Here is a 14,422-nt window from a genome sequence, read left to right on the forward strand (position 1 = left end):
GCTCTGCTCATGTTGTAGCAGTTGATTTTCTGGTTCCATAAAGTATACTCTCCCCCTTTATTTCCCCTCTTCAACCCAGAAGCTCTTTGTTTCTCTGTCTGCTCTTACCACCTATTTCCAATCAGTAGCCATAACCTAAAATTGAAATGGAACAATTGGATATGGTACAGGTGAAAATAAAGTGTCAAAACCCCAAAGTCCATCCAAAAAATAAGTGACGTAAGTCACTAAATTCCACAGAAACCAAGACTACTTTCCTCCAAAACTCTTAGCATAAAAAGGAGAATATTCAACACAAATCTTAACATGTATCAATACATTGCTTTCGAAATAGGATATTTTTTGCTTTTTATTTTTGATATGGAGAACCAGCACACATATTTTAAAGGAGGTATTTTTACAGAAGATACTTCAAACTATAGGTGAACCAAAAACTACCACTGTTGCAGCATCTCTTCAAAAGTCACGTCAGTGTCTTGGACTCCCCTGTGGAACAGAAATGCTCCAACTCTGCTTTTGCACCAAACCAGAGCTGTTTGTTTCTGCCTTGGCCTCTATCTTGGGCCATCTCTGTATGAAAACAGACAGTTTTCACAGCCCACACTCACAACTGAAGACTATTTGCATTGCCTCTCTCTATAAAAGAGTAATACCATCACCTCTCCTTTGGATCCGCACACGGGAGAGAAGAAAAAAAATGCTTTTGTGACCCACAAAAGCCTTACTTGAAATAATTCTCAACGACTTGAGGCCTTTTGGAATGGAAGGGATATATTGTTTTGACTTGATTAAAGCTGAAAAGTTGATTTGACATCCTGTTGTCAAGGAAACCAATTCACACACAAAAGAAAGCAGTTGTGATGGTATCATTCAGACTATTCAAGTGACCTTAGAAAGAAAAAAAGGCTTCAGTTCCAAAGATTTGTATTCAACTCACTTCACCACTGTAGAAATAAAGATCATTGCTCTTTATGCTTATTGGAAAGCAGTTTTCAATCTGGAAAAAGCAAAATGCCACGTCTTCTTTCAACTGCCAGATCCAATACTTTGCCGGGACCATACACAAAAACACACCTACCATTTATTGCCTATTACAAAGAACCACAGAAAGAATCACACAGAAGATGTATAGGGAAGGAGAAGGAATTTCTTTAATTGACAGGACTGTGATGAACACCCCCAGACACATACCACACCTATTGAACAGCAGTTTGCAAGCCAGGTTTTAAAATATCCTTCTTCAACTACAAATAAAGCTTACCTCGAGCATAGCAATGTTTAAGACCAGCTTTGTTTTCCCGAGAGATATCAAAAAGCAGCACTTATTGTCTGCCAGCCTCCTAGATCCCTCACAAATTAAGTTTTCCATGCACACAATAAGTGGCTATGTATGTGATACTCAACCTGCTCACTCCTCCTACATAGGGGTTCCCAAGGAGGCAGAGCTGTCCTGGCTGACGACTACCAGCACCACCCAGCTTTGAAGCCCATGCAAGTCTCACAGGGGTTTCATTCCCTAGCAGCTCTGGGTAGACTGGAAAAATGAAACTTTCTATCTATCCGCTCACACACTGTAGTTATACATCCCTTTCGACGATGACATAGCCTCTGCCTGGCAGAGTGAGCAGACAGACGACTAAATAGCAACTTGTCTCGAATTCAGCTTAGAAGAAAATAGGCATGATAGTAATAAGGAAGGAAATACACTGAGGAATGAATGCCAGTGTTCTTACATTATTGTCATTTAAGGGCATCACATCAAAGGTCACAGAGATAATAAGCCTCAGTCATTTTCCATTTGTTACACAACATACAAATTGCCACAGTGTTAATGAATATCTTTCTCCATTCTTGGCCAGCCAAGACACTATTATTTCCTCTTAGACAAGTACCTAACCCTTGGAATTCATTATTTCCATCACTTCTTGCAGCACTTTGTCCTTAGGGCTAAGCATAAATGCCACAAGGCGCCTGTGACTGGAGCTTGAAACGCCTGAGTCTGACTTCTTTCTGATAGAGCTTTTTTTTGCTGGAAGAGCATGCAAAGCATATTTATATCATTTATGATCAAATATGCACATACACACACATTCATATATGCTCTCTTATGAGTGTCTTAAACCCCTTGCAGAACAGAGCAAAAAATTTTGACATTGTCTGTACTTTGTGGATATTGCTTGATACTTATATATTGAAATAACAGTTATGCTAGGAACACCATCTGACCACAATAGAAGCTACCATGAAATAACTGCATTTCCACTTAAAATGATGACAACTGGAAAGTAGTTCTTGGAACAGAAATGACATTCACAGAAATGTGGAAGGGCTTGTATGAAGGGATACACTGCTTAAACCCTCTTTACTCTTAATAAACTGCTAAGATAGCACAGCTGAGCTACAGAGAGAGGAATGCCTCATTTCTAATCTGTACTTAATTGTATATTAAGTTTAGGAATTTTGCATAAATATAGATAGCAACAGTTGAACCAAATTCATACTATTTCATAAACTAGGTAAGGTCTTTTTAAGACGTTAAATTATTATTTCCACTGTTCACTGTAAGTATAAAGAATATGCAGATGAAAAGAGAATATTAAAGGCTGGTAGCTTTGTACAGTTCTGAAAAAGACTAAACTTTATGTGCATAATTAAAATCAGAAAGAGAAGAATGAAGTCCAACACCAGATGCTGAACTAAAATAAGCCAAAGTTAATTTCTGCATGTAATCAACCAGCCTCCACCTCTGTCCCCCAGACTGAAACACTGCCCTCCGCATTTTGATGAACATCTTACCTTGGCATTTTCCCCTCTCTCACCCAACAAATCCCAACAGCAAGAGCCAGAAAATAAGAAAGCTGACGGCATTGCTAAGCTTACCCACAAACAGGTCCATACTCCGTTATGAGTTTTGTGTGGTTTTCCCAAAAGCCCTGGATAAAAGAAAAATAACAAAGTATTTTAGAACAGTACTTAACAGAAACTCTATCATATAGTGTTGCTAACACTCACACCGAAGCTTTGAAACTCAACTAGGAGAACCATGGTACTCACGCATAACCTCACCTATCTCACATTGTCCAACTGTGACAGAGGAGTCTAGAAATGATGAATGAAAAAAAAAACCCAACTGCAAAAAAGACCTGGAAAGCCATGAAACATGTTTTCATCAGGGTTTTACACTCCAAAATATGTTACCATTTCATGATTTTTTTTTTAAACTAATTTCATGACTGGGATCCTGACTTATAATTTTTTCTGATTTGTGTGTGGATGGAAAAACTGACAGAGAAATTAATAACAGAATAAGTATATGACTTACTACATACAAGAGAAATACAGGGAACGTGGAAAGGTTGTCTTGTTTTGGTTTTAGTTACAATATTAAAAAAAAAAAACAAACCTGCAAAGTTGGAGTTTAGCACAAGGCAGTAACCTGGGACATTCTGCAGACTAGTAAGCACATTTATTTTAACAAACTTTTAGAATTTTTACTGTGTGTTTCATTTTCATAACTGATGAAAATTGGTATCCATTTATATAAATAAACCTGCCACTATACTAAATTGTTAGTGTCCTAAATGAATTCAGATTGATTAATCTGGGAGAAGGTGTGCAAAATGTATCCCCAAAAGTGAATATAAAACAAATCTGTTTTAACAAAACTGCAATATTTGAGAATCATACTGCATTATATTTGTAACTTGCCTATAGAAAAATAACACATTTGACTGCATTAATCTGCACTTATATTAATTCAAGAAAAACTATTGTGATCTATCTTCATTCTTCAGAGAAAATTCACTAACAATGTAGAATACTTATGCCTCATTGAATCTTTCTTCTTTTTTTACGATGTACTGCAGAATACTAGCTACAACAATATAAACTATGGTAAATACATTAACCGCAGACATAAATAAACAAGACCACATAACGTATGTATGCTATGGGAGAATTTTACCACACTAAGCAAAGTAAAATCTGGTAATCAAAAGTAGTTATCCTACTTATCACCCTTGGGTGCTAACTTATTACCCAAATTAGCAAAGCACTTGCCACCACCTACAGTCCTCCCCTTATAAAGCCCTTCAATTTTTCTTTATTCTTAATACAATTGTGTTTTTTTGTTGTTTTTTTTTTTTTAATCCTGGACTCGCAATAAGTTTATTCTACAGGATAATATGTCTCTAGGTTAAGGCAAGAACTTTAGGTTTTCCTTAAGCTACAAAAAGCTAAAGCACAGGATAGTGTGTAAGAAAACACACTAAAGATAAAATTATGAAAGAGGTGGTTTAGATGATTGCCTGAAAATATATATATATTACCTGAAAAATACTTTACTACTCAGATAAACAGAAAAGCCTCATCCATTAGCACACAAAAACTAAGGGGGACAAAGCCTTTATGATACCAGAAATACATACAGCTAACTCAAAAAGGCTTTTATCTGCAGACACCAAGGGAGGGGAAAAGTACATACACATTCACACCAACCTGCATTTTGCTACAGCAATACTTCATCAGTAGCAGGATTTCAGCCTGCAGCTGTTATGATTTCGGCATTACAAAGGTTGCCTACTGCCTTCCCCTACTGATGCACGGGGAAACCCTGGGGCCAAAATCCCCCCAGCTCTATTCTCCAGGCAGTCATCTAAGACTGCGCAAAGCAGGCTCAGCTCATCGGTGCGCTCTGACTGCTTTGCCTGGGAGAGTGACTCCAACCTGCGTAAACACAGCCGACAGATTTACAGCCATGCTGAGGCACCAGCACGGCACACGGCTGGAAGTTACTGGGCAGAGCCGAACATGTGGTGCAAAGCACAGCTGTATCACAACGGTATTGGCTGCACAGGTCAGAGGGACTTCCAGCCTGTGAGACGATGTAGAATCAGGTCTGCCCTGCAGCCCACTCCCTTCCTAGCCTGAGCCTTCAACGAGGACGTCCCAAACTACAGCCTGAATCTTGCCTGCTAAATTTTGCTTTGGATTGCGAGCACGCACATAGGTATTGCACTTGCTGTACCCACCAGCTGCATTCCAGCGAGCCAGCAGGATATTAACATTTACTAGAAGCCTAGGCTTTAAATGATTCAGTGAAAAAGCCTTCCAGAAAGCTGGCTTCTTGGAAGCGCTGCTCCTGGCTCACTACACTAGAGGGGTCAGGCAGAACACATTTCAAATCAGGCCTGTTAACCAATAACTGGTTTTCCACCTCCAGGTCTCCTAAATGATTGCACTGGCTTAAAATTAACCACACCTAGTTTTTCTTCCCCAAAGTGAGAAGTACAAGCCTGCAGGATGGCGGGGAGGGAAGGAGCTGAAAAGTATCTGGGAGAGATTGTGAGAAAGTATCCTCAGGAGTAAAAAAAGAGTGCTTGTTCTCTACACTCCAGGACACTTTCTCACGTCCTGCACCGCCGCACACACGTACACACTACTGCCGGCCTCCACTGCCCACCCCCAGGACCTACTGCTATCCTGGCCACCTCCACGGCACCACACGTACAGCACAGTGAGTGCCCTGGACCAGGTCTCGTCAGGCTGCCTGGGAAACACGAGCAAACAGCACACGCAGAGCCCTGCGAGGCTGCAGTGGCTGGAGCATGGGCAAGGCAGGGGGAACGTGTGTGTGCATCCCTTACAACCCAAGGCACGCCTTTCAGCTGGAGGAAGCTGGGGTCGTATGAAGGCAGTTGTGTTTCTCCTTGATAGCCATGAGGAAGGCCAATGAACGTGTGATGGTCTCAGTACACAGTGAGGGGATATGCCACATGCACATAGCTCTGCCAGTTTTGCAGCATCATCCCTGAACATGGTTTGTAGGATTCATATAAGAACATGGCGTCCAGTAGACAGGTAGCAGCAGATGCATCCTATAAGTCGTACTTGAAGGACAGCAAGCCTCATAAGTGCTTTTGGTAACTTATTTACACTAGCTGAGGTCGATCTGCTCCAAGGCTCATTGTTGCAGGTTCGTCCAGGTTTATAATTGCAATTGTACTTAATACCTACAGGGTAACTAAGCACCTGGCCACCAGCAGCAACTGTTTTACAAGAAAGTAGGGGTAGAGACCTCTCTTTGACTCAAGACCACCCAGTGGGTAAAGACAGGGAGAGGAAGCAAACTCAGAAATGGTGCCTGCTGACATGTACCCAGTGGCTTAAACAGTCATAAGACAGGAGCTATAATGAAGCAATGTGGGGGTTAGAAAGGAGATAATCAGGCAAAAATGGAAACATATGTATTCTGATCTTTTAGGAAAACAGAAGGAAACTGAAAAGCAAAACAATGCATGGTATTACGAGATGACACCACGTGCATCAGGAGAAACTGTAGCACAGTAAACAGTCACTTGTAAAAATGAAGTGTAAAAGCATAGTCAATAATGCTGCTCCAAGTCAGAAAAATCACTTTTTCTTTGTTTGGAAGCTGCAGAATACAAATTGTCATCAACAACAACCCAGAAAAGGTTTGGGGCATGGAAGACTTGCTGCGTGTGGCCCCTACAGTGAGGTACCAGTGTGATGACAGCCCATTATCAAACAAGATAATGCAGGAGTACAAAAAGCTTGTTTTCCTGAAGAAAGCATATTTTACAGCATCTGGTACACCATGGAAACAGCAGCTCAAGTGGGCTGACTGCTGCACACCCAGAAGGCTCCTTTGTTTACATGGCTGGTGTTTGCCTCCCTACAGGGAATTTGCATTCTCCCCTTCCTCTGAGCATGTATCATCAGCTGTATCTGTGGGTAGAACCACTCCCAAGGCCAAATCCTGCTCTCAGGGACACAGGTACAACCTTTACGGAAGGGAACAAGACTTAGGTCTGCACCAGTCAGAGCCAAGTCTGGCTGTTGCCAGCCATCTATCTTGAGGTATTGAATGTTGAGACTTCAGCCTGAGCAGCACATGCAAGAAAGGGCTTCAGAAAGGACTACATTGGCTTAAGTATCCCCTTGCCTTTTAACAATAGATTCTGCCACGACAGGATAGATCCTTCAGCAATTTCCTCCTTGTTGCATATTCACCTTGCTAGTTCCTCACAGCAAGGAAAAATCTGCAGGAATGTCATCTTCCCTCCTTGCTGAAAATGGGTGTAGGCACTAAGCCAAAGTTTTCAGAAAGAGGCAGTAGCACCATCCATTTTGATTTTTTGGGGTGTCTAACATGAGGCATATACAACCTATTCTTATTAGTTGCTCAATACCTGCAGATCTCATGGCTGTAAATGTGGACTTAATTGACTTCAAGCTTAAGCTCAAGCTTAAAGTGACTCAGACTGCATGGAGGATGCTTTGTAATATTTCGGCTTGCTGCAGCTAGAAAACAAATCACATGATTTATGAACTTAGCTATAGTCCTTAAGGGTCACTAGATAAAATGGTTTGAAGGGGGCCACATAGTTGGGATCCAGCAGATGCATGCTCCTGACATTAGCTCAAAATTTGGACCCCAAAAAAGTGACTTCCAGAATGCATGAAGGTAGCCCTTGAATTTTGTAGTGTACTGAATGCTACAAAAGCTGCTGAGCTGTGTGGAGAGTGATGTGGTGTGCCCATCAAAATCCACTGCAAGTGGGAAACATGACCCATGCAAGAACAGCCAAGGGAAAAAGGCTTCTTTTGTTGCCCCTTTCTGAAAAGCATCACACGTTACCTGTTGTCAGTCACTTACCAAGGTAGCCTGGATTCAAATCTGTGACTCAGAAGCCAAAGATGCCACATCCCATCATTAGTCCCATATATGCTCCACCCTCACCACCTCATAGTCAGACATGATGTTCTGTTTCACTATGATATTAATAACCAAAGCATCATTGTTTGAGTGCACACCTCATATCAAGAGGCAAAAATCTATACAGTTATTTATGGTACATGACAATGAATGACATTTATGGATCAGATTTTTTAGTATTCAACGGGCTTCACGTGTTGTTTTCCTTAGACCACCTGGAAAAAAAACAACCGTTGATAACCTAGTACCCAAATTGATTATTTTTTTAATACAAGCTAACATTTAATTAAAGCAACCTTGTATCAGATTGCAGCCCACTTCGACAGAATGACCCCAGACTGTACATCATCTCCAGTAATAATCCTAGTGAAAACACTAGGATGCCAGCAGATGAGGGGGAAAACAGCATGAACTTCTAACCAGCCTGATTTCGAGTCATGTACATAGTTTGTTTCCTTTGATCATTACCATTAATGGCTGTCCTCTGTGTGTAATTTGGTTTAATTTATGTATATGCCATTTCAGATTTTAAAAAACACATATAGCCCTTCCAAATTTATTAAATGCATCCTTCCTACCCTTAATAGTTATTGAGAGGTTAGTGTTATGTAATTAAGTTAATCCTCATCTGTAAAGGCTAATTAACTGAACACTAATTGAATCTGCATATGAAAATTTGGACAATGTGTTCTCATTACACAATTTTAAAAAATTAGCTGAACTAATACCAAACAAATTGTAAATTTTTTCCTTCTACCTTTTCAGGTCTTCAATAAAAACTAAGCAGGCAGGTTTATTTCTGTGTGCTGTATTAGCCCTTGCTGTCTGGAACAAGGAGCTGTCATACCAGCATCTGGAGAAACTGGTCCTTCCCTGAAAGATGGTTGGTCTTCCTATTGCTTGAGCTCTCCCTTTCACTCTGCCCATACTCCATGCCTTTCATCACCCTCTTCTCCTTCTGCTGTCCATCACCTGCCCTGGTCAGAGAGGGCAGATGCTCTTGGGATCGAGTCATATCACCCAAAGGATCAGATGGCATTGAGATACCACCTCAATGGATTGTATCACCCAAAAGGATCAGATGGCACAATACGATTCAGTCATGCCGATTCACCACCCCAAAGCCTGCACACAGCCAGCTTAAAGCCACCTGGGCAGTTTTGGCAGGGCACTACCCTTTCACTCCCAAAGATCACTTCCCAGTGAAGTCCTAAGGAGAAAACAGCCTTGTCTCATTCTCCTCTGCCTGGGTGTGCCTGCATTACAAAAGCAAGACATGTTTTGGACTCTTTTCAGCCTTTGCTTAAGACATTTATAGTTTAAAACAGCCAGATTTCCAAGAGGGAATTAAGAAAAGTACATCGTCCTTTCTGGTATTTGCTGTCTCTCCCCATTAACCAGGTTAATGGCTGATTCTAATAGGCTGGTAACTGAAGAGTTGGCGGGATGGAGGGGAAGCCAAACAAGTAAATACAGGATTGTGAGCCTGACCTCAATAGCATGCAAGATTTCCCAGTGCATGAAACACACAGAGTCCTCAGATTTTCTCACAAACCCCACCATATGTTTTTAACATTTGAGCTGTAACCACCAGCACCATGTAAGTGGCATGGCTGGACGGAGCAGCTGCAGCCAGTTAACAGTCCCTCATGTACCACTTCTGGCCCACCAGTAACAACCTGGCACTCCTGCTTCACAGCAAATACCTAAAGGAAAGAGGGTCAGAGGAATGGGAAATGGGATACACCCCGTGTTATTTTTCTTTGGGAAGATAATACATTTTCCAGGTGAGGGAACAGTGGAAGATGTACACAGACTTCAGTAATGCACTTGGTCTGGTGGCAGGCACAGTCATCACACTCAAAAGGATGAAGATCAGGATAAAAACTGAGAGACAGTAAACATGAAAGCTGTAGGGAAATGAGTGTGGACTGAGTAGAAAGAAAAGGTACAGGCATGAAAGGAGGAAACCCATAGATCCCTCAAGGGTCAGTCTTGGGACAAACCTTGTTCAATGTTTTGAGGACTGACTTTGGCATGAAAAGCAGACAGACTTTAGTGAAGTACATTCATGGTTCTGGGTGGAAAGACAGATTCTTTCCTCAGCAGGCAGATAGATTGAGATTGTCATACCAGAAGAACTGGATAGTCTAAAGCACCCGAACAACTGCAACAGAGAAGAGTCTTTCATTGAAAGCAAAGCTTGATGCCCTCAGAGGGACTATGTTAACTCCAAGAATTTCTGCAGCAGTAGATTTTGTTTGAAAATGACAGAGAAAGGAAAAACCTGGATGGACACATCAACCACAGGATAATGATGAACAGCAAGTATGATGGAAACTACGAATGTAGACTATCTGGAATACACTTTCTTTGGAATGCTGCATGCAAATCTGATGAGCCACGTTCAAAAGGAATGAATTAAAAATGGAATGAGTGGAGAAAAGGGTTACAAGGATCCTCAGGGAACAGAAGGCCTGTCTTACAAGTAGTAATTAGGAGAGTTCATTTTAGCAAACCAAAGGTCCATTTTAGCAGACCAAAGGGAGGAGGCATCCTCGCTGTCTATAAATGTACTGGGAGTAATCACCAGGGAGGGAAAAATATCTATTTAATATAAAGGCCTACATTACTAAAAGATCAAATGAGTATAAACTGGCCATAGATAGATGTTGCTAGAAATTAGATTAAAGTTATTGACTATCAAAGTAGTAAGATTTTAGAACAACCTCTCAGTCAGAATAGCAGGGGCAAGAACCTCAAGGAGGGTTTTGAGGTACAGGACATGAAAAGATGTGGATACTTAGAAAAAATGGAGTGAAGGATGAATAACCCAGCCCATCTACACCAGCTCCCCAAGGTGATACACAGACACTTCCAGAATAAGAGAGACTCTTCTTTAGTGGAAAACATTTACTACGCTTTCACATGTGTGTGCTGCATTCACACTTCTAGTTGATTCACCTTAACTTTCCAAAGCATTCCCACATAGATACGGCCTCAGACATTAATTTGGCATACTGCAATGAGATTCTCGCTTTCTTTTCGTCTTTATATTTTCAATCTCATTTCACTTTACAAACTTCATTTCCACAACATCTCTTGGATGGTAAGTGCCCATCTGTCACAGGTGGGGAGTTGGAAGTACACAAGATTAAGCAATTTGCCAAATGCCACACAAGAAGTCAACAGCAAAGCCAGAGACAAGTTACAGGTTTCTCAGTCCTCCTTCTTGGTATCTTACAAAACCATTCCTTCTCTGCCACAGAAACACAGACAGTATATGAGAAAGGAATATCAACAAATTTGATCTATTTCTGAGCTTTCAGACATATCACATGCCTGAGGCTTTGGCAAAAGGCAAGCGGAAAACAACCCTACATACACACTTAACTCTAAAATGCTTAAAATAGAGGGAGGTTTTTTCCTCACGCAACTGTTAGCTTAAGATTCAATTACTCTTATCATAATATGCATAGCTACAAATGTAATTAGTCATAAAATTATCCAGACCCTCAAATTATTCCAGCTGCTGTATTCAACTCCCTGATTGTTGCAATGTTGAATTCTCCAGACTGATTACACTGGCTAAAATAATATTTCTTTTTATCTATTTGGAAGTTGCCTGCCATTAGCTTAGACCTTGTTTATATCTGCTGTAGAGCTATAATTGCAACCTTACTATTTTTATTAGGACTGTTGTCTAGATAACACTTAAACCTGCTAGGCCCTTATTTTACTTAATAGTAAATGTCACAGAAGACACCTATTCAGGCTTCTAGGAACCTTTATCAAAACCAGAAAACATGTCATTATGAAGACATGTACAAAGAGAAATACAATTTGTGCAATGTGTGTTCATGAAAGGCTCTGTATGAGGTCTTACAGACTCACTGCAATTTCTGATCCTGTGATAAACATATTTATTATAAGTCAAGAAACTAGGAAAAAAGAGAAAGAAATGATGGATTTTTTTTTTACTAGAGTATGCAATTTCCACTAAAACTCTTCTAAGTTGTCTTCGTTCCAAACTGAGTGTAATTCTCTCCTACACTATCTCTTCTTGTATGTAATTCCACTGGATTGCTAACCGTCTTTATTGTCTTTCTTAATATTACTACATCCTCAAATTACAACAGGAAAACAGAGAATTACAGTGCTCTCTATAGGAGGGAATTCATTGTGCAACAGAAGACCATTGCAATGTGTATTTTCACTATGTGCTCAATGTCGCTCAGATGGATTAGCGTAAGCATTCAGCATATCTTACTAAAGGTGAATGAATTTTATTAGTTTTCTTTGCTGGCCTGCCTTAAGGGAAGCAAAGCAGTAATTGCATAATTTAAAGAAATGCAAACAACTTGTAGGACAGACAGACAGACATGCTAGCTAGATCTGAGGAAAACAAACATTTTGGGAGTACTCTTGACAACACAGCACTGTTTTAGGGGGCAACAAAATGGCATTTGGAGAAATGAAAGCTGACTTCTTTCCCGAGAAAGGGAGACAGGGACTTTTTTTCTCCAAGGAGTTTCTCCACCTCTGAAGTGTTCCCCTCCTTCTCAGATCCATCAACAGCAGATTCCTTCAGATTACAGAATCACAGAATCACAGAATCACAGAATGTTAGGGATTGGAAGGGACCTCGAAAGATCATCTAGTCCAATCCCCCTGCCGGAGCAGGATTGCCTAGACCATATCACACAGGAATGCGTCCAGGCGGGTTTTGAATGTCTCCAGAGAAGGAGACTCCACAACCTCTCTGGGCAGCCTGTTCCAGTGTTCGGTCACCCTCACCGTAAAGAAGTTTTTCCTCATATTTAAGTGGAAATGAGGAAAAGTGGAAAATTACGAAAATGTCATTTTTAAGGATAAAAGATATTAACCAATCCCATTGTGCAATAGTCTCTCTTAGGTGCCACAGAGTGCAAACAGACTTTTGACTGGAAAAAGTTACATTTCCATGTGAAAATCTTGCATCTTCATCTGCAGAATTAGGATGACAGTGTTTAAGCTTCCTTTTCTGATGCAAACTCTGGGCTATGTCATATTGCTTTAACTCACTAGTGCCTCAGTGGATACTATTTAGACAGGTGGGTTTCAAGAAAACCTCAGCTTTAGGAAGCAACATTACTCATTCAGTGGGTGATAATATCTTGGCCTCCTCAGAGATGTTTCCCTTGTATAGTGCTGGGGGGCTCTACCATCGTTTATTTACTGGTTATAAAATCAATGATGTCACTTAATTATCTGCAACCACCAAGTTTGAAACTGTGAAACATACATCTGAAAGAACTAAAGATTATCACAAACTCCATCTCTGTTCAGCTCCCAAATTTTGATCTTTTATTGTGATGACACTAAGATACAAAACAGTGCCCAAATCAAAGCACTAGGCTGCATGCAGAGTACTCCATCAAGGGAAGAGACCTGGAAAGAGCATTACATGTGACAGACATTAATCGTGCCACTTAATGCATTACTGAAAGATACCAGGACTATTTCTGTATTTTAACATAGCTGGACAAGCCCAGCTTCCTCTTGTCTAATTCCCACCTTGTATGGATGCAGGCTCTCAAGCATGAAAGGACAAAAATGTCCCTATAGATTGTACTGGCCTCTGATGCAGAACAGAGTATGCTGCTATCTGTAGCATGGACAGGCCAGGCATAGGCATGACAGGTCCCTTTTTACTACCATCTGTCACATGGCACCTCTGTAAAAGCCACAAGGTTAAGGGCAGACAAGTCAGCTTGACACACACAAGCCTTGAGGTGAGCCCATACATTCAGCAGGGCACGAGGGGCATGTGGCTGCTGAGCTACAAGCATCTTCACCCTAGCCCTGTGAACAAACACTCGATGTGCTTCATCCTGCTCCCAGAACAACAGTCCACCAGGTAGGACAGACCTACCTAAACCACTACGGACAGAAATGTGTTGTAAGATCCTGTGCAGAACAGAATAGTTTTATCCCTTCGGGAATAAGACAAGCTGCAGCCCCAACAGCCACATCACACCAGCAGTTGGCTCTCCACCTATCTTAAAATTATTATTTCAACAAAATCTCCTTGTTTTCACAAGGTAAGTTACTCCTCATGTTCTGTCCTGAAGCCAAATGCTGTTTAAGACCCAAGCCACCCCCTACGTGGTAGCTAGTAGGATCCAAGCGTGGAAAACAGACACACTAGAAAGCCATATCAGGCCTCCCTGGAACAAGGGATTCGGAAGAGACAGACAGAAACACACAGTGCCAACCCCTGCGTGGGCTGGAGAGAGGGTTGCAGAGAGCAGTAGGAGCTGAGATAGCACAGGAAACTAAACAGGAGGCTGCAGTGGAATGAGAATTTGGGATAGCTCTAGGGATCAGCAAGGCCACTGGCCAGCACCTAGGGCGAGTGCAGGGGGTGCCAAGCAGAAGCACATTCACAGCTTCAACTGTGGCAATTTTATAGACAGAAGAGCTTGGTTTTGGAGGTGGGAATTTAATTAGCTCGTGTCAGCCATTCATTTCTGTTTCTAGGTTATCACTTAGGGATGGATTCTGCAGCAGCATCAGAAAAAGCACCTTGTCAATCCATCTGGGTTGTTTTTTTTTTTTTAATGAATGATGCTACACCTGCAAATACCACATATTTTCCAGAGGAACTGATGCATTTAGCTGCCCTTTCATAACTTCATTCAT

At 41.2% G+C, this 14,422-nt stretch overlaps 1 protein-coding gene across 1 annotated transcript in view; it reads right to left on the reverse strand.

Moving 5' to 3' along the window:
* The window catches only part of TBXAS1 (thromboxane A synthase 1), a 254,674-nt gene that overhangs the window by 154,607 nt on the left and 85,645 nt on the right, over positions 1-14,422 (reverse strand). The window contains 1 exon segment of the mRNA XM_068400625.1: positions 2,881-2,933. Within this exon segment, the coding sequence (XP_068256726.1) occupies positions 2,881-2,933 (53 nt within the window).

Source organism: Nyctibius grandis, chromosome 5, assembly GCF_013368605.1.
Source record: "Nyctibius grandis isolate bNycGra1 chromosome 5, bNycGra1.pri, whole genome shotgun sequence".
In the NCBI taxonomy this organism is placed as follows: domain Eukaryota; kingdom Metazoa; phylum Chordata; class Aves; order Nyctibiiformes; family Nyctibiidae; genus Nyctibius; species Nyctibius grandis.